Here is a 15,818-nt window from a genome sequence, read left to right as displayed (position 1 = left end):
AAAAAGTTGAATTGTTCCTTGAACTGCACCCTGATGTTCCAGTTGCGGAAGTGGTGAAGAAGTTCGTAGGGCTGGATATGCCAGATCATGGGTTTATAAAACAATAGGAAGGGTCAAAAAGGAATGCGAGAAGTGGACGCCCAAGGATTACTTTGGATAAAAACCAAAGGCGGTCCCTTGCTAGCAGAATGTCATTAAGGCCTGGTGTATCGTACAGGGGATGGGACGGAAGTATGGTCATCACCATGCAACGATGAAAAAAGTAGTGCAAAGCATGGGGTACATTCAAAGAAAGCAGCGAAATGCCCCCAAAGTCAACGAGGGCCAAGCAAAGAGACAACGACAAAGGCCCGCCACTCTTTCCAAAGGAACCAGAGAACGTCCATTTGCACTTGATGTCATCGTCGATGATGACAGTTATTATCCGTTCAAATGCAACAGGCCGTTGAAGTACTTCACGAAGAAGGGAAAGGATACAAATCCGGACATCAAATATAACAGGATGGCAAAGGGCTTCGGAGCCATTTTTCATGACCTCTGGGGGTGCCATCAATGCGAATACATACATAACGGAGTGTATCGAGACCCAACTGGTACCATGCATACAGGAACATTACCCAAATAATGAGGGATACGTGTTTTGGCCTGATTTGGCATCAGCTCATTATGCGAGGGCAACTGTCGAAAAACTTGACGAGTTGGGAATTCGGGACGTTCGCAAAGGAGACAACCCCCGAAGTGTCCCGCAACTGCGCCCTATAGAGAATTTCTGGGCAACTCACAAGGCTTTGGTCTACGCCAATGGATGGGAACCAAACTCCAAGTTACCCTGATCAAGAGGTGGAAGAAAACCTTCTCCGAACTTTTTTTCCAGTATTAGCAAAACTCTTTCTCAGGCATACATAGGAAGGTGCGCTCAGCTGCTAAACATGGACAAGATAGTGCAATCCATTGATGTCTATGTCTGCAGTACATGTCCAGCATTTACATGCTTTCACTGACACATTATTGTAAGTGTATAATAAAGAGTTACTTGCTGAAACCTCTGTCTCTGTTTTTTTTTTTTTTTTTGACCACATCGATCATATAACAACATTTATTATGAACAAAATGGTATCCATCCATCTCATTTGAAATTTCCTGTTTCCTCTAGTTATCGTCACTCAACCGAAGTTTTCATCACATTTGGTTGTGTTTCATGGTTGATATAAGCACGATCGGGAAAGGGTTTACAAACCAAACACCAAAAGTGTCTCTTCTGTATATGAGCTGCTCGTGGAAACATAATGGTATTATTTAAGCAAGAGTTTAAAAGCCTCAGTGGGTAGTATAGAAAATTGACCTATTAGCCTTCTCCTCTCACTACATGGTAGTGACACAGATATTTTCTCCGAAATTTGGTGTTGCCAACAAAATTCGAACTGGACAACAACTCTCGGCGAGAATAGGAGGGTGAGTAAAAGCTGATCTGCTTCGTCACATGAGTAAGTAGTGGAATGTTTTAAATGTTTTGGCGAAGAAAAAATAGTCTGGAAAATACGATTGCTTGGTGTTGCTTTGTTATTTGACACTTTCAACCTGCTTTCAACAGAATATTTCTTCTTTCATTGAGAAGGAATGACCCATATATGCAGAAAAGTTGGTCAATGTTTGTTCTTTTCCCTTCTCTATATAGAAAGAAAGAAAGTAAAAACCCACATGTGTAAGTCATTAATCATCATGTAAGGGGGCCAAAATTGTGGCAACGTCGTTGGACACACATTAAGTTACAATGTCACTACTAAGAGGATACGACTGTTCGGACAGTTCCGATTACCACCCACTAAGACCATGTGTTTATTGCGGTCACTATATTTCACATTTTCTAACTTTCAAATAAACTGGGAAAGAAAGCTCTATACTCCGATGTAATTCAATGCAATGACTCATAATATATAATACCCTTCTCCTGCCATTTGCAGATACATTTTCGAACTAAACTATCTACATACTATTACATGGTTCATTCCAAACCCATTCCATTCATTTCCCGGAAATGGTTCATACTATCACCTTCGCCCAAGCCGGTCATATATAAACGAAACATGATTGAGAAACGATGCTGCCCTTTGATATTATTTATTATACTGTTCTTTACTTTCCAGGGAATATAAGCTTTCATTTTATTCCCATGAAGGATCAGTACTAAAGGAGTGACAAGTTGGTCGAACAACCAGTTGCTGTACTGTTGACTAGACGAAGACGCAAGGGGATGTAAATGCTTATTAAATGTGAGTGGGCACAAGTTCAAGGACATTACATACCATAACGCTCATGACCGAAGCGATGTGGCAATACAAAATTAGAGGTTTCGCCCAGCCAGCTATAAAGTACCGCCAGACTCGGATGCAGTCATCATCTTCTGCTCTATACTGTAGACAGAAGTGGTACTCTTCAAGAAACAATGATCACTGCGTAATAATCTCGAGTTCATGAGACAATGTTCAGGGTAGAATAAGGTAACCATACGCACAAGAAGTCAGACCTCTTAGTTTTTGATATAATGCTACAGTAGGAACATGCTAGTCACTGAATATTATAATATTAGCTCGCCACTGGATTGTTCTCTTGGAGTCAGTGATCCCACACTTGTATCACTGTGACTGTATTCCACCAATGCGGCCATTACTGTCAAATCGCTGAATTCCTAACATATTTCACGACAAGACATTGTTCGACCATCCAGACACACTGTCATTACTGAAATTATTCAAGTACTAAATTATGAGTCTCTGTTCGACTCTTGTTTCTATTTCTAGAGCGCGTGGCCACTGCTAAAGTTTTTACTTGGGTCGTCATATTTTCTGCATATTCTGCAAAAGCGAGGTCGGACTTATGTTCTTATGTTACCTTCTTCGTGTTTCATTTTTAATATTCAGGATTTATATCATACAATAGTAATAAACTAAACAAAGTAAAACTTGAGAAATACATTATATTATTAACAGTGGCGGCTCTCAAGGAAGTTAACCTCTTTATCGCTAAAAGCTACGGAAAGAGAAGTTTCAACTAATTTTTGTATACATCTTGTAAGAAAAATGTGAATTAATTTCCTTAGAAATTAGTAATAAGATGTTAATCTTCAGCGAAGGGGCTTTTGTCCAGGGCTACCACTGATGAAAAAATGAATGGCTTTAATGAAAATACCTTAAAATACTTCCTACTACAGTCGAAAGTAACTGGAGAGTCAAAAATGTCTTGTATATTGTAAATTATAAAATGAAGTGTCTTTCTGTTTCGTTACTTTAGGTGAAAATTTCAAAATAAGATCCTCTCTTTGTTGCTACATTGTGCCCTCATTGTAAGGAAGTAATTTTATTTTCATACTCGTGTTTAAATTATCTAAAAAAAAAAAAAAAAAAAAAAGAACACACACACACGCGCGCGTTATTATCAGTGGTGACCTGAATTTTTGATTTTACTCTCTCCTTAAATTCGATTATTATTTTAGATATTATTGAAAAGACGGAGAAAAATTGGTTGGAATATTGGCTAAGAAGGAACTAGGAACTATATCATGAAGGACGTGCTAGAGGGTTTGGTGGCAGGCAATAAAGATGGAGGGCGAAAGAGACTACAATTAATGAACGATATCAAAACAGAAAAATTGTACGTGAAGACGAAGAGGTTACCGGAAAACTGTGGAACATGGAAGCCTTTGAGTTGCGGCAAGTGGCGTGTCAGTAATTGCAGAATACTTGTAATGATGATGATGATGTGACTTCAAAAAAAAATTGTTTTCTTCCCCATCGAGAACTTCTCAAAGAAACATTAATAAATACAAATTGTACTTTCATAAAATAAATAAATAATTTTTATTTGCATCCAACAGACACAATTTTATACCGATATGCTTTACTTTGTATTCAACTTATAGTTTCTTCCCTGCTCTCACTAGTTTGTCCTGAGAGAGTTTGCCTTCTCACTTTCATCACACCACTGTATTTTGAGAAAAATCGTTCAAATCCTATGTTCCAGGCAGCTAATAACACTGCTTGAATAACGCAAGCATTATACAATTTCAAGTGCACGACATTCACGTGTTCTCTATTCACAAACGACTTTTTCACAATGTCTTTTACAGAGGAACATAGGTTTTCTTAGCCCTTGAAGTTGGTTAATTGAGTTGATTTTGAGTTTATCGTCACTTTCAGCAGTGAGGCTATATGAGACGGGACATACTGATTAACATGGAATCGAAACCACATCAACACCCGCCGGAAATAGAAACCGTATCTCCCACGTCAAAGGCCCTTGAAGTTGGATCTTCTCCATCTCCCTATAAGTTTCCAGCTCTTGGGACGCTAGGTTTTTAAGGAGATAATTGTATTTCGCGATTTTATTCGTGTATTAGATAAAATTCAGTGTTATTCTGACAAATCTATCATATTCGCGTTATTTCCCAGTTTAAGTGCAGAAAAAAACTACCCCTTCAATGTTTCTGAACATATTTTACTTTAACAAAAGAGATACCGACCAAAGCTTAAAACCCACTTTATTTTAAATTATAATTTGTAACTGTTTCGGATATCTAGCATACCCTTCTTCAGACACTATCGAAAATAAAGTGGGTTTTAAGCTTTGGTCAATGTCTCTTTTGTTAAAATAATCAATCCAAAGCCATGAGTAGTCTTAATATTTTACTTTCCGCAACATTCGTTGTTATCGTTAAAACGGGAAGTTCAGGTTCCTGATCATTGGACAGTCTAGTAAAAGTTCTGTATTCCAAATAATAATAATAATAATAATAATAATAATAATAATAATAATAATAATAATAATAATCTAATGTTTCCAAAGAATTGAAACCTAACAAAAACTAAACTTTGTATATTTTACCAACTTACCTCTGCATAAAAAGACGTTTGACGTGAAAAGTAAATACAAATTTTAATAACAAGTCCTTTTACTTGTTGATAGCAACCAGCAAAGCCTTCTAATTTCTTAACACATTTCTCTACAGAAAAATAAAAAAAAATTTAAAAAAAGATTTGAAGAGTTTGTAAACATATGTCTACAACTTTTTTAACTATGTTTTGTCATCAAATTATACAACAATTTCTATTAATCTACATGTAATCAAACAATCCACAATCGAATTTTTGTAAATTGTTTTCCGTTCTTTAGCAAACATATGTTTAAATATTTCGATTGTGGAGTTAAATTATACACAGCCGGTTTCTTTGAGGAGCAATTGATCAGTGTTGTTTTTTTTCAAGGTTATGTACAGAACTTAATGAAAGTCGGAAGTGTGGATAAGGAGAATGTGTGCCTAAAAGTTTTTTAAATTTGAATATATATATATATATATATATATATATATATATATATATATATATATATATATATATATATATATATATATATAAGGTGTTTCAAAACAGCACCGACAACGTTTGGGAGGTGATTCCTGACAGCAAGATATGACAAAAAGTATAGACCAATCTGTATGCTTCCTTTGGAGTTATAGGCTGCCGAAAATATGAAAAATTGAACTCGAAAGGTCCATAGCTCCAAAACTATGGGACCTACAATAGTCGGATCAAGACTTCACTTAGGAACTAGCATGTGCCCTTTCCAAATTCCCATGTTTCAAAATTCTAAGGTACTTCCGCTACAATTTTTATAAAGGTAACTGGTGAGTACTTCAAATTAAGTGTCCGTAGCTAAACTCACTTCAATAGAGATTTTTGGGTCTATCATCATCTAACTTCATTGCTTAATTCTATGCCGCTCACTATCCATGAAACCACGGAGATCCAGCAGGATCTTCACAAGAAGTGACGAGAACCGGCCTAGAAGTACAGATTGTTTACTTGTAGGGCTGCGTATCTCCGGTGACCGACGGGTCCCTCGGGTATATTGGGTATGGGGACAACGGGAAGACACGTTAGTTTCTGAATATGTAAATTCAGGTGTCACATTTGAAGTTGTTCCAGTGCCAGAGCTCAAAACGGCCAGGCACTGCTAATCTCTCTCTGCTATTTCAACATATGCGTCAGTTGAGCTTGGTTTGCTACCAGTTGGAACCGATTCTTAGGCTTAGTTGTAATATGCAGCAATCCCGTAACTAGGAGCGTGTTATGGGGGAGGCACAGTTCAGTTTCTTCCCTAATACACACACACACAAACCAGCTCAGCTGATGCATGGGACAAAATTGCAGAGAGCAATCAGCAGTGTCCGTCTGTTTTCAATCCTGGCACTGAAACAACTTCAAATGTGACATTGTGGTTTGCATATTCGGAAACCAGCGTGCTTTTCTGTTGACTCCATATCCACAATGCCCAAGCAGCTCGTCGGTCACCGGAGATCCGCGCCACCACAAGTTAAGAATCCGTGTTTTTGGGCCTGTTCTCGTCACTTCTTGTGAGGATCCTGTTGGATCCTTTTGGTTTCATGAGTAGTGTGCGGCATAGAATTCGTAAAAAATGTGGATAAACCCAAAAATCTCCATCCAAAGCCTCTCCAATGGCGCACGGTGACCCGAGAAGTGACTACTACACTATCAGGACCGTCGATCGGTTTTTCGACTCCTATCCGAACACACCTCACTTTGCGACATCGAGACCAACGTATTGAAGCTATTGAAGCTATGGACCTTTAACATTCATTTTTTCATGTTTTTGGTAGCCTATAACTCCGAAACGAAGGATTTCTGCACCCAAGTTGGTATATTTTTTCTATCTTATCTTGGTGTCAGGAATCACCTCCCAAACGTTATCGGTGTTGTTTTGAAACACATGTCTGTAGCAAAAAAGCCATTTTAATCATGTATATGATGTTCTCTTAATTTTGATGCACTGAAATACATTATATATATTTATGGCATTTTTTCTCACAAAACTAGGTTTACATCTTGTAAAGTATATTTTTTGCAGCACGTTCTGCTGTACTAACCCTTTCTTTCATTCCTTTTACTCCCATATAAACAGGAAATACATTAGACGTTATAGTAACTTATTTAATAGATTTCGTTGACTCATTTCGAGCCCTGAAACTGTTTTATATATAAACAAAATGTGTATTCACCAGTCTGTACGCTCAAATAAATGGATCAATGATAACTCAGGATGAAACACAGTTCTTCATCAAGGTGAGGAACTATGAGAAAATAAATGCTAGGAAAAACAAATGGAAAATCAAAGAAGATTGCATAGTAAAAGTAACCATTCAAATAGATCAGATTTCTGTCTTCGTAGATCAAATAGATTAAATACACATCTACTCTAAAGCTTTTGAAAATAGGCTATGGAATATGTCACCTGATTTTCATGATCTATATGTCAGTAGACGGCGTGTCACTCACTTATTTTGATTTTCCTTGTTGGCAATTCGCTATTTTGTATTTATCAAATAAACAGATCTTTGATTTAAACTTTCATGATCTAAATGTAGTTCTATTTTTCATTTTTCATCTTTTCGTTTATAACAAATCTCAACAATCTGTTTCAAAATTATTATTAGCTCTTCGGGAACGTTTGGCACACCTTATATCAAAATCTTGTGTTATATATGTTTTGAAGGTTTCTCAGACTACATTCTTAAGTTTTGCATCTCTAATATGTTTTCCCTGATCTGATATTTATATCTCTTTACGCCAAAATTCAGTTAACCTGATATACCCGAGATATTGTCTATAAACAGATTCTATAAAATAACTGTCATTTCTATAAAATAACTTTTAAAAATGATAAAGTACTTCACCACATTTTAATGTCAATTTCAACTCATATTAATATAATACGAATTATACGCTTCAGTAAATAAAAATTCTTTGGTATTTCTGTGGTAATTTCTACCGTGTATTTAAACACTGGTAGGGGCCGCGGTGGCTCACTGGTACAGCATTCACCTCTGGTGCATGGGGTCTTGGGTTCAAACTCTGCTCCCGCCAAATGAACGTTGTGTTGGACAAATACCGTGTGCGTGGGTTCCCTCGGGATTCTCCCATTTCCTCCCATTTTCTTCATTCTATCATTTCGTTCATTGCTCATCTTCACCGTCTCCTTTAGCCTAACCGGCATAACCGTGGGACGTAAAAAAAAGTCATTTCATTTAAACACTGGTATCATTTTCTAAAATTTATTACAATCGAAAGCTTTGATGTTATTATTCAACAGCGGCAGTTCCCTTTTCCCCTTGTATTTTTTCTTTCTTTAATCAAATATGCAATTTCCTTCCATTCCACAAACTATTCTTCCACACATTCAATATTATTCATATTGGGACATATTGTACAGTAATCCTATTATAGGCTTTCTGGGTTCATTTATAATACACTCTGTAAATAAGTATAGGGCCTACTGAAACAACAATTAATTACATTACAATTTTTCTTTCTATCACCAGTTCTCAGGAATCTGATCTCAACTCGTTGTTACTAATTTATCTAGTAAAAATATTTTATTAGGTCGATGCATAAATTTGTACGGTTCTTATATTTTATATTTTATTTTTATTCTGTCTTTCTGTTAATTTAAATATAAAAACAACATAGACGTAACACTAACATATTCTACGAGTGTAACAATACATTGCATACATTTTACTGTCACTCACATTTACTCACGATCACTCAGTGATGTATTCACCTCCACTATCTATGATCTTCTGCTAACGTTTAGGTAGCAGTTCAATGCCTCGCCTGTTGAACCACTGTTGCTAACTCGTGAGCGTGAAATGTCGCTAGTTCAGTTCTCGAAAGTCGCTAGAAGTCGCTAAACGCCTCCTTTTAAGTCGCTAAAAAAGTCGCTATATAATTTGACAAAGCGATTGAAACAATTTAAATGTTTTTCATGTACAATGGAAGACTCGAGTATCTTTGAAAAAAATGGTCATCTTTACAAACCCACTGCACTAGGCACTCTGAAGAATACAAAATTAATAAATATAGCATTAAAAGTTATATTAAGAACAACCGCAGTTATATTAATATATAAATCACACGCACTACATTGAACCAGAAAAGCACAATGTTCTTCAGCGCCACTGTCATTGCACGCACTGTGCAATGCAAGAGGTTACCAGCTATTGCTCAACTCACGCCTGCTACAGAGGCAGTGGCTCAACTACTTAGATACGAGAAATTCCCGGATTTCCAAACCCGCAGTGCAGAAGGGCATAATCCTCATTGCAGCGATGAATCCAACGAAGTAAGTCGCTCATAGTAATAGAGATGCAACCGAGTGCGTAAAAGTAATTATTAGTATCACAAACTGCAAAATTTTGGAACCTTTAATATAAATACAGAACAAAATATTTGAATTCCTAAATGTCGATAGGTTTGTCGCTAAGCGCTAAATTAAAAAAAAAATGTCGTTAGACACTTCCAAAAGTCGTTAGTTCTAGCGACAAAGTCGCTAAATTGGCAACACTGTGTTGAACTGTTTTGGTTTTGACTGGAAGAAATCCGTTAGCCATTGGTCAAGAGAAGCTTTTCTGTGCTGTTCTTTCAGCAATTGCTTCATTCCCGTACACTGCACAAATTGTTCTCGCAGCTTCTGCTGCACTGGATCCTCGGTTAAACTCGAAGAGTAAAATGTGACGGAAACGATCACTTTTCTCAACTTGACATTCCATATTGGTTTGATGGGACGCGGTGGCTCAGTGGTAGAGCGTTCATGGTGCATGGGGTCTTGGGTTCAAACTCTGCTCTCGCCAAGTGAACGTTGTGTGGGTTTTCTCGGGGTTCTCCCGTTTCCTCCCACTTTCTTCATTCCACCATTTCATTTATTACTCATCATCAGGGTCTCCTTTAGCCTAACCGGCATAGCCGTGGGACGTAAAACTCAAAGATTTCATTTCATTTTTCCATATTAGTTTGTCTGAAATATATACAGTAATACGTTCAGAATCAGAAAACCTGTGTTTCACAACACACAAACTCCAAACTACGGTAAAACAACGGAATGACGATAAACAATCGCTTCACGCCGCATTGTTGGCAACCCAAAAAAAAAAAAAAAAAAACTACACGAACTTATGCATCGACCCAATATCAATGTTACAACAATAATATATAAATAATAAAAAGAAGTATATTTTATAAATATTACAAAACATTTTATAGAAACTCTATTTACGATACAAAAAAATATTAAATTTTTGTACGCTATCAATAATAATTTAGAACGATATGTTATTCGGTTGAGAACAAAAGAAACACAATTACATTTAGAGGGAGCAAGGGTAAATTTAAAATATGATCATTGAATAAAATACTTAATATGTTTGTAGACAAGAAGAAAGAAGAAAAGTAGCACATGCAGTTTACTGAAGATCTACGTCACTAAAATTAAGGGTGGCAATCAGTAGTCGATTTCGATCATATTGGGAAAACTCGCATAATAGTCCAGGTACTTTTTTATTTCTCACGCCTTACTTGCTCATATTACACATATTTTTCAGTAATTTAATATTCTTATTTATTATAGTCTTTCTTTACAATTATTTAGCAGTTTAATTCTGATAAATGCTATATGGAAATGTATTTTATTCTCAATGAAATTAATAAATGAATATATTAATTAACAATATAATGAAATTTACCTACAAATTTGACATCAAAGCATTTATCTGTTACAATATAGGTTTCTTGAAATTCCGTTTTTCCAAAAGCTGTTTGAGCTCTGAAATAGAATATGTTAACAAGAGAATTAGTTTCTGTAAGTTGAAGTATTAATTGATTCTAAATGTTCGTAGATGCAACAAAATAATATTTTAAAACTGATTTAAAGAAAGGATTAAGGAAAGAATATATCTTTCTTCTAGTACATCAATATGGTAGAAACATGCTATCTCTTGTATATTAAAGGGAAGTGCGGAGCCTCAGTACTAGTGCTTATCTTTGGTGTGTCTGGTCCCTGGTCCGATCCCCGATCAAGTAAATTTTTAGTGGACAATATCGTATCCGTTTGTTCCTTCTTGGTACTCATGTTATCTCCCACATTCTCATTTCACAATTTCTTCCATCATGATTCACTTGTCTTAATCATCTGTCTTCCTTAGCCTCCTAAAGGGTATATTCGTGGGGCGTTAAAGTGAAATATTTTATGAATGAAATATGAAATATGTCCATGAAATATGTCAGGAATTTATAGAACAGTAAAATTCTGTTGGAAACCACATTTTCGAATGTGTTCTAACAAAGAAAACAGTAAATAAGTTTGTTTTGGCATGTAATTTTCGTCGGTATATGTAGCATTTCGGTGTGGATGCTGACTTTCTTTTGGAAGGTAGAGCCATGTAATACAAGTAGCGTAAAGTTGTACCTACTCTCTGTAAAATGCAATAATGAACATCTAAAATATTAGCTTATAAATAAATGATAAGAAAAGAAACACAATAAGTTTTTATTCTTTAGCAGTGGCTGAACTCTCTAAGTAAAGAATCGAGGAACACTCATCAGATATAGGTACCAGATATTACCGGGGTCGGACGAAACTTGCACTACTGCCTGGCAGTTAGTAGAGGAATCTACCAAGGCTAGGAGAAGATAATTTTGAAACAAAACTCCTGGTCCTCCAGGTTGATGATTGACAAAATTTCAATAACTCCTTACAGTAAACATATATTGTGCAGAAGCTTCAAGACTACCCTCGGGCAGGTGAACTAGACAGACTACGAAATGTGATAACGAAAAGGACAATGAGAAAGAATACATAATGGCAACCTGAAGTATAAGATCAATATTACAACTCGGAAAAATACAGGAACTAACGAACGAAATATTAAAATAAAACATAGGTGTACTGCATTAACAGAAGTACTATAGTAAGAACAAGGCAGGATTGATAAACAAACTATAATATACAGTGGTTTAAACTAAAGAATAGGACAAGCATATGTAGCAGTGTATTCTAGTGGGAAACAGCGCAGGATATGCTGAGTCACGTTGAAAGCTAAATTTAGGAACATGACAATGATATCAAGTTACGCCCTTACATAAGATAAAAAGGAAAGAATAAATAATTATACGACAATCTCGAAGATGCATGCAACAGAACTCCCGAAACACGATATGACTCTAGTAATGAGTGGTCTGAAAGCAGAAGTAGGACGAGAAGAACATTTAGAAGGATTGGTAGGAAAGTACACATTACACGACGAATCCAGCGAGAGTGGTTTTACGTTTGTGAAGTTTGGTAAAGAAACAAGTTATTTATAAAGACTATCGCATTCCCGCACAAGGTAATTCACATAGAAATTTGGAAAGTTCTAGGAATAGACGAAGTAAATCATATCAACCATATATTAAGTAAACAAAAGCTCTCGAGATGTAAGAAGCTGTATTGGCTCAAACTGTGATTCCATTCATATCTAGTTAAAGCAAAAATAAGAGAAAGGATTGTTCAAGTCCAGGAAACACATAAAATAAATCAGATGGAATTAACGTAGAGAAGTTATGCAAAGACCAAACTAATGAGAACAAGGAAAAGTATCAACAAACATTGGAAAATTACGATGGTAACAGGGTACAATTCAATATGATGGCAAACTTTTATAAAAGGGAATACAACTAAAATTGAACATGAAACCACACAATGATTGGTGAAGCACTCAAGCAGCCATTTGTTCTTTCAGTTGCTTGTTACTAGCCCTGGATGAAACGCCAAATGTCAGGGTACCGGGGTTCGAATCCGTGCTTTTGTTGTGAGCGCAGGTATGTATCTAAACGTGACTGGCACTGGGTTGATTCGTTAAGTAGTACAAGTCGTTTCATAGCTGAATCTGAAGTGGATATAAGCTTTGTCTAAATGGCCACATTCTTACCTATACTTAGGCCTAGGAATGTCTGGGTTTGTTCTTTAATGATGTCTCCTTTCATCAAATCACAAATTTATAAATTCATTGAAAGCAAAAGATATGGAAGTCCGATAGCCAACTGTCGTGTCTTTACCAGCCCAGCCAAATGATTGAAGAATAACGGTATCATTGCTCCAACAAGGCATCGAACTGGAAACGTATATAAGTCACTTTTTATCTTGAATGTTCATAGCGTCGAACAATAAGATCTTACACTAACATGCACACGTAAATAATATTTTGTTCACATATAGAACCAAAACATTTACACGTAAAAATACTGATACAACAAAATGTGCTAAACAAAGGAAAGGTTATTTAAGTTTTACTACAAAATCTTTCTCAATATCTTTTCTATTACTGAATCAAGAACTTTCTATCACATGAAAATTGTACGAATATGGATATTATTAATTTCATATATTCTTGTTATTATTCCTAATATTTATGAATATCTAGACAATTATAAACCAACATTTGCAAGCTCTTTTCGTTATATATGTACCTCTATATTAAACATGCAAGTGCGTCGCGCATACAATGAATTTCGAGACGCCGACAAAATATGTTGCGAAAAGTAAAAAGAAATAATATCACATACTATAGAATAAATTTAGCTCTGTATACTTATGCATCAATATGCAGGTTCCTTCTGCATTATGTGTTGATCATTATGAATATCACAGTTTATTTTATCATTCACACACACTCAAAAACACTACTTTCATATTAATTTTGTTAGTAGTACTGGGGATACTCTGCCTAACTTTGGACTTTGACCCCGACCTTTGTGACGTCATAGGTCAAAGGTCAATGATCTTGGCCCGGGATCAATGACCTAGGGGTACCTAGGACCAACCCCTCTAAAATTTGGCATTGGTACCATGGCCCATCCCCTAAATTTTGGCAGGAGTACATAGGACCACCCCCCTTAAATTTTAGAAATTGCCAAATCTAAAAATTGGGTGTGGTAGTCTAGGACCACAGTATGTACCTCTATTAGTATTGAGTGTCTATGTCGTTCCCTTTCATGGGTAAAAAATTGCCAAAAATTCAAATTTTGGGGGTTTTTGACCTAATTTATCCCCTTTGATGAGGTGTTATTACCCTATATGGTTATATGGGCGTATGCAGGGGTTCATTTCCTTTCATAAGACATGGGTACATTTGTGCGCCTCTTGAAAAATTTGGGAGGGGTACCTTGGCCTACCCCTTAAATTTTGGAAATTGATCAATTTAAACATTGGGTATTATAGTACAGGACCCCAATATGTATTATGATAAATTTGGGTGGTCCACCTCATTCCCTTTTAGGGGTACAAAATTGTCAATAATATAAACGTAAACAATACGTTGTACCACGTGTTTGGTTTTCGACCTAATTTATCTGCTTGGATGAGGTCCTATTACCTTATATAGTTATATGGTCATGTATAGGGGTCCATTACCTATCATAAGACATAGGTACATTTGTGCACCCCTTTAAATTTTTGGGAGGGGGACCTTGGCCCACCCCTTTAATTTTGGAAATTGCCCATTTTATATATTTGGTATTATAGTTTAGGACCCTAATATAGATCACTATAAATTTGGGTTGTTCACCTCGTTCCCTTTTAGGGGTACAAAAATTGCCAAAATATAAACGAAAGCAATACGTTGTACCACGTGTTTGTTTTTTGGTCCATTTTATCCCCTTTGATGAGATCCTATTACCTTATATGATTACAGGGATCTATATCCTATCATAAGACCCGGGTATATTGTTGCACCTTTCTTAAAATTTGGCAAGGGGTCCACTGAAATTGTCCAATTTAAGCATAGTACAGGACCTCAATATGTTTCGGTGGTCCTATTGCCAAAATTTTTTAGTACAACCACGTGTTCGTTTATTGACTCAATTTATCCTATTTGATAAGGTTATAAGGTATGGACGGGTATACCCTCTCAATTTGGTAGGACCCTTCGGGTGTAGTACGGTAACGTGATCAATGATTTGATTTTGATGCGCGACGAGGTCCCTGGTCAATGTTCTCTAGGAATTAGGTGGAAACTTTGAAAGGAAAGATTCATGGCATTTAAAATTTTTTCAACTTTCAAACTAAAAAAAATCGAACCAAAGTTTTGAAAACAAAAATTGAAACGAAAACTTTTAAACGACAATTTTGAAACTAAAAAATTTCAAAACAAAAATTTGAAACGAAAAATTTTCAAAAATTTTCAAAAAAAATTTCAAACTAAATTTTTCAAACAAAAATTTTGAAACGAAAAAAATTTCAAACTAAGGAATTTTCAAAAAAAAAAGTTTGAAGCAATATTTTTGAAACGAAAAAATTTTCAAACTAAAAATTTGAAACAAAAAATTTTCAAACAAAATTTTTGAAACAAAAATTTCAAAACAAATTTCAAATAAAAAATTTTCAATTAGAATTTAAATCAAACAGTGATCAGCTTTCACGGTTGACCGTTAAACGTTATCCTGGTTTTAACTATTCGATTAACAGATAAACGGTTTTCAACTATTCGACTAACAAATAAACGCTTTTCAACTATTCGATAAACAGATGAACGGTTTTTCCGTTTCTCGCCAACATTTACAAGTGAGTGCAAGAATTTACAAACTAAAACAAAAAAATTTTGTACTCGCTTTAAATACGCATTATTTTTGAAACAAGGTGCTAGTGTTCATCATGGATACACAGTGGAAACATCCGTTTACCTGTATTCTCGCAGGACTTAGTGGGTGTGGAAAAACGTATTTTGTGAAGCGATTACTGTCACATCTCCCAACCATGATCAATGCGAAATTTCGTAAGATATACTGGTATTATGCAGAATGGCAGGACGTGTATGCAACAATGCCGGTTCCAGTAGATTTTCACAAAGGACTTCCACGAATGAAAGATTTTCAGCCTCAAGATGGACCGTATTTGATTATTATTGATGACCATATGCGAGAAGTGAATAGTGATATTGT

General features: G+C 35.7%; 1 protein-coding gene across 3 annotated transcripts in view; it reads right to left on the bottom strand.

Moving 5' to 3' along the window:
- LOC145664529 (phospholipid-transporting ATPase ABCA3-like) overlaps positions 1–15,818 on the bottom strand; it is a 705,558-nt gene that overhangs the window by 354,617 nt on the left and 335,123 nt on the right. For all 3 annotated transcript variants that reach the window (XM_081731273.1, XM_081731272.1, XM_081731271.1), the window contains exons 15-16: positions 10,589–10,668; positions 4,887–4,996 (exon numbers count right to left, since the gene is read on the bottom strand). In XM_081731273.1, the coding sequence (XP_081587399.1) occupies positions 4,887–4,996; positions 10,589–10,668 (190 nt within the window). The remainder of the gene's footprint in view (positions 1–4,886; positions 4,997–10,588; positions 10,669–15,818) is intronic.

The sequence above is a fragment of the Thermobia domestica genome, chromosome 11 (genome assembly GCF_964235325.1).
Source record: "Thermobia domestica chromosome 11, izTheDome1.hap1.1, whole genome shotgun sequence".
Classification (NCBI taxonomy): domain Eukaryota; kingdom Metazoa; phylum Arthropoda; class Insecta; order Zygentoma; family Lepismatidae; genus Thermobia; species Thermobia domestica.
Note: the sequence above shows the minus strand (reverse complement) of the source record. Positions and strands in the feature narration are given on the sequence as shown.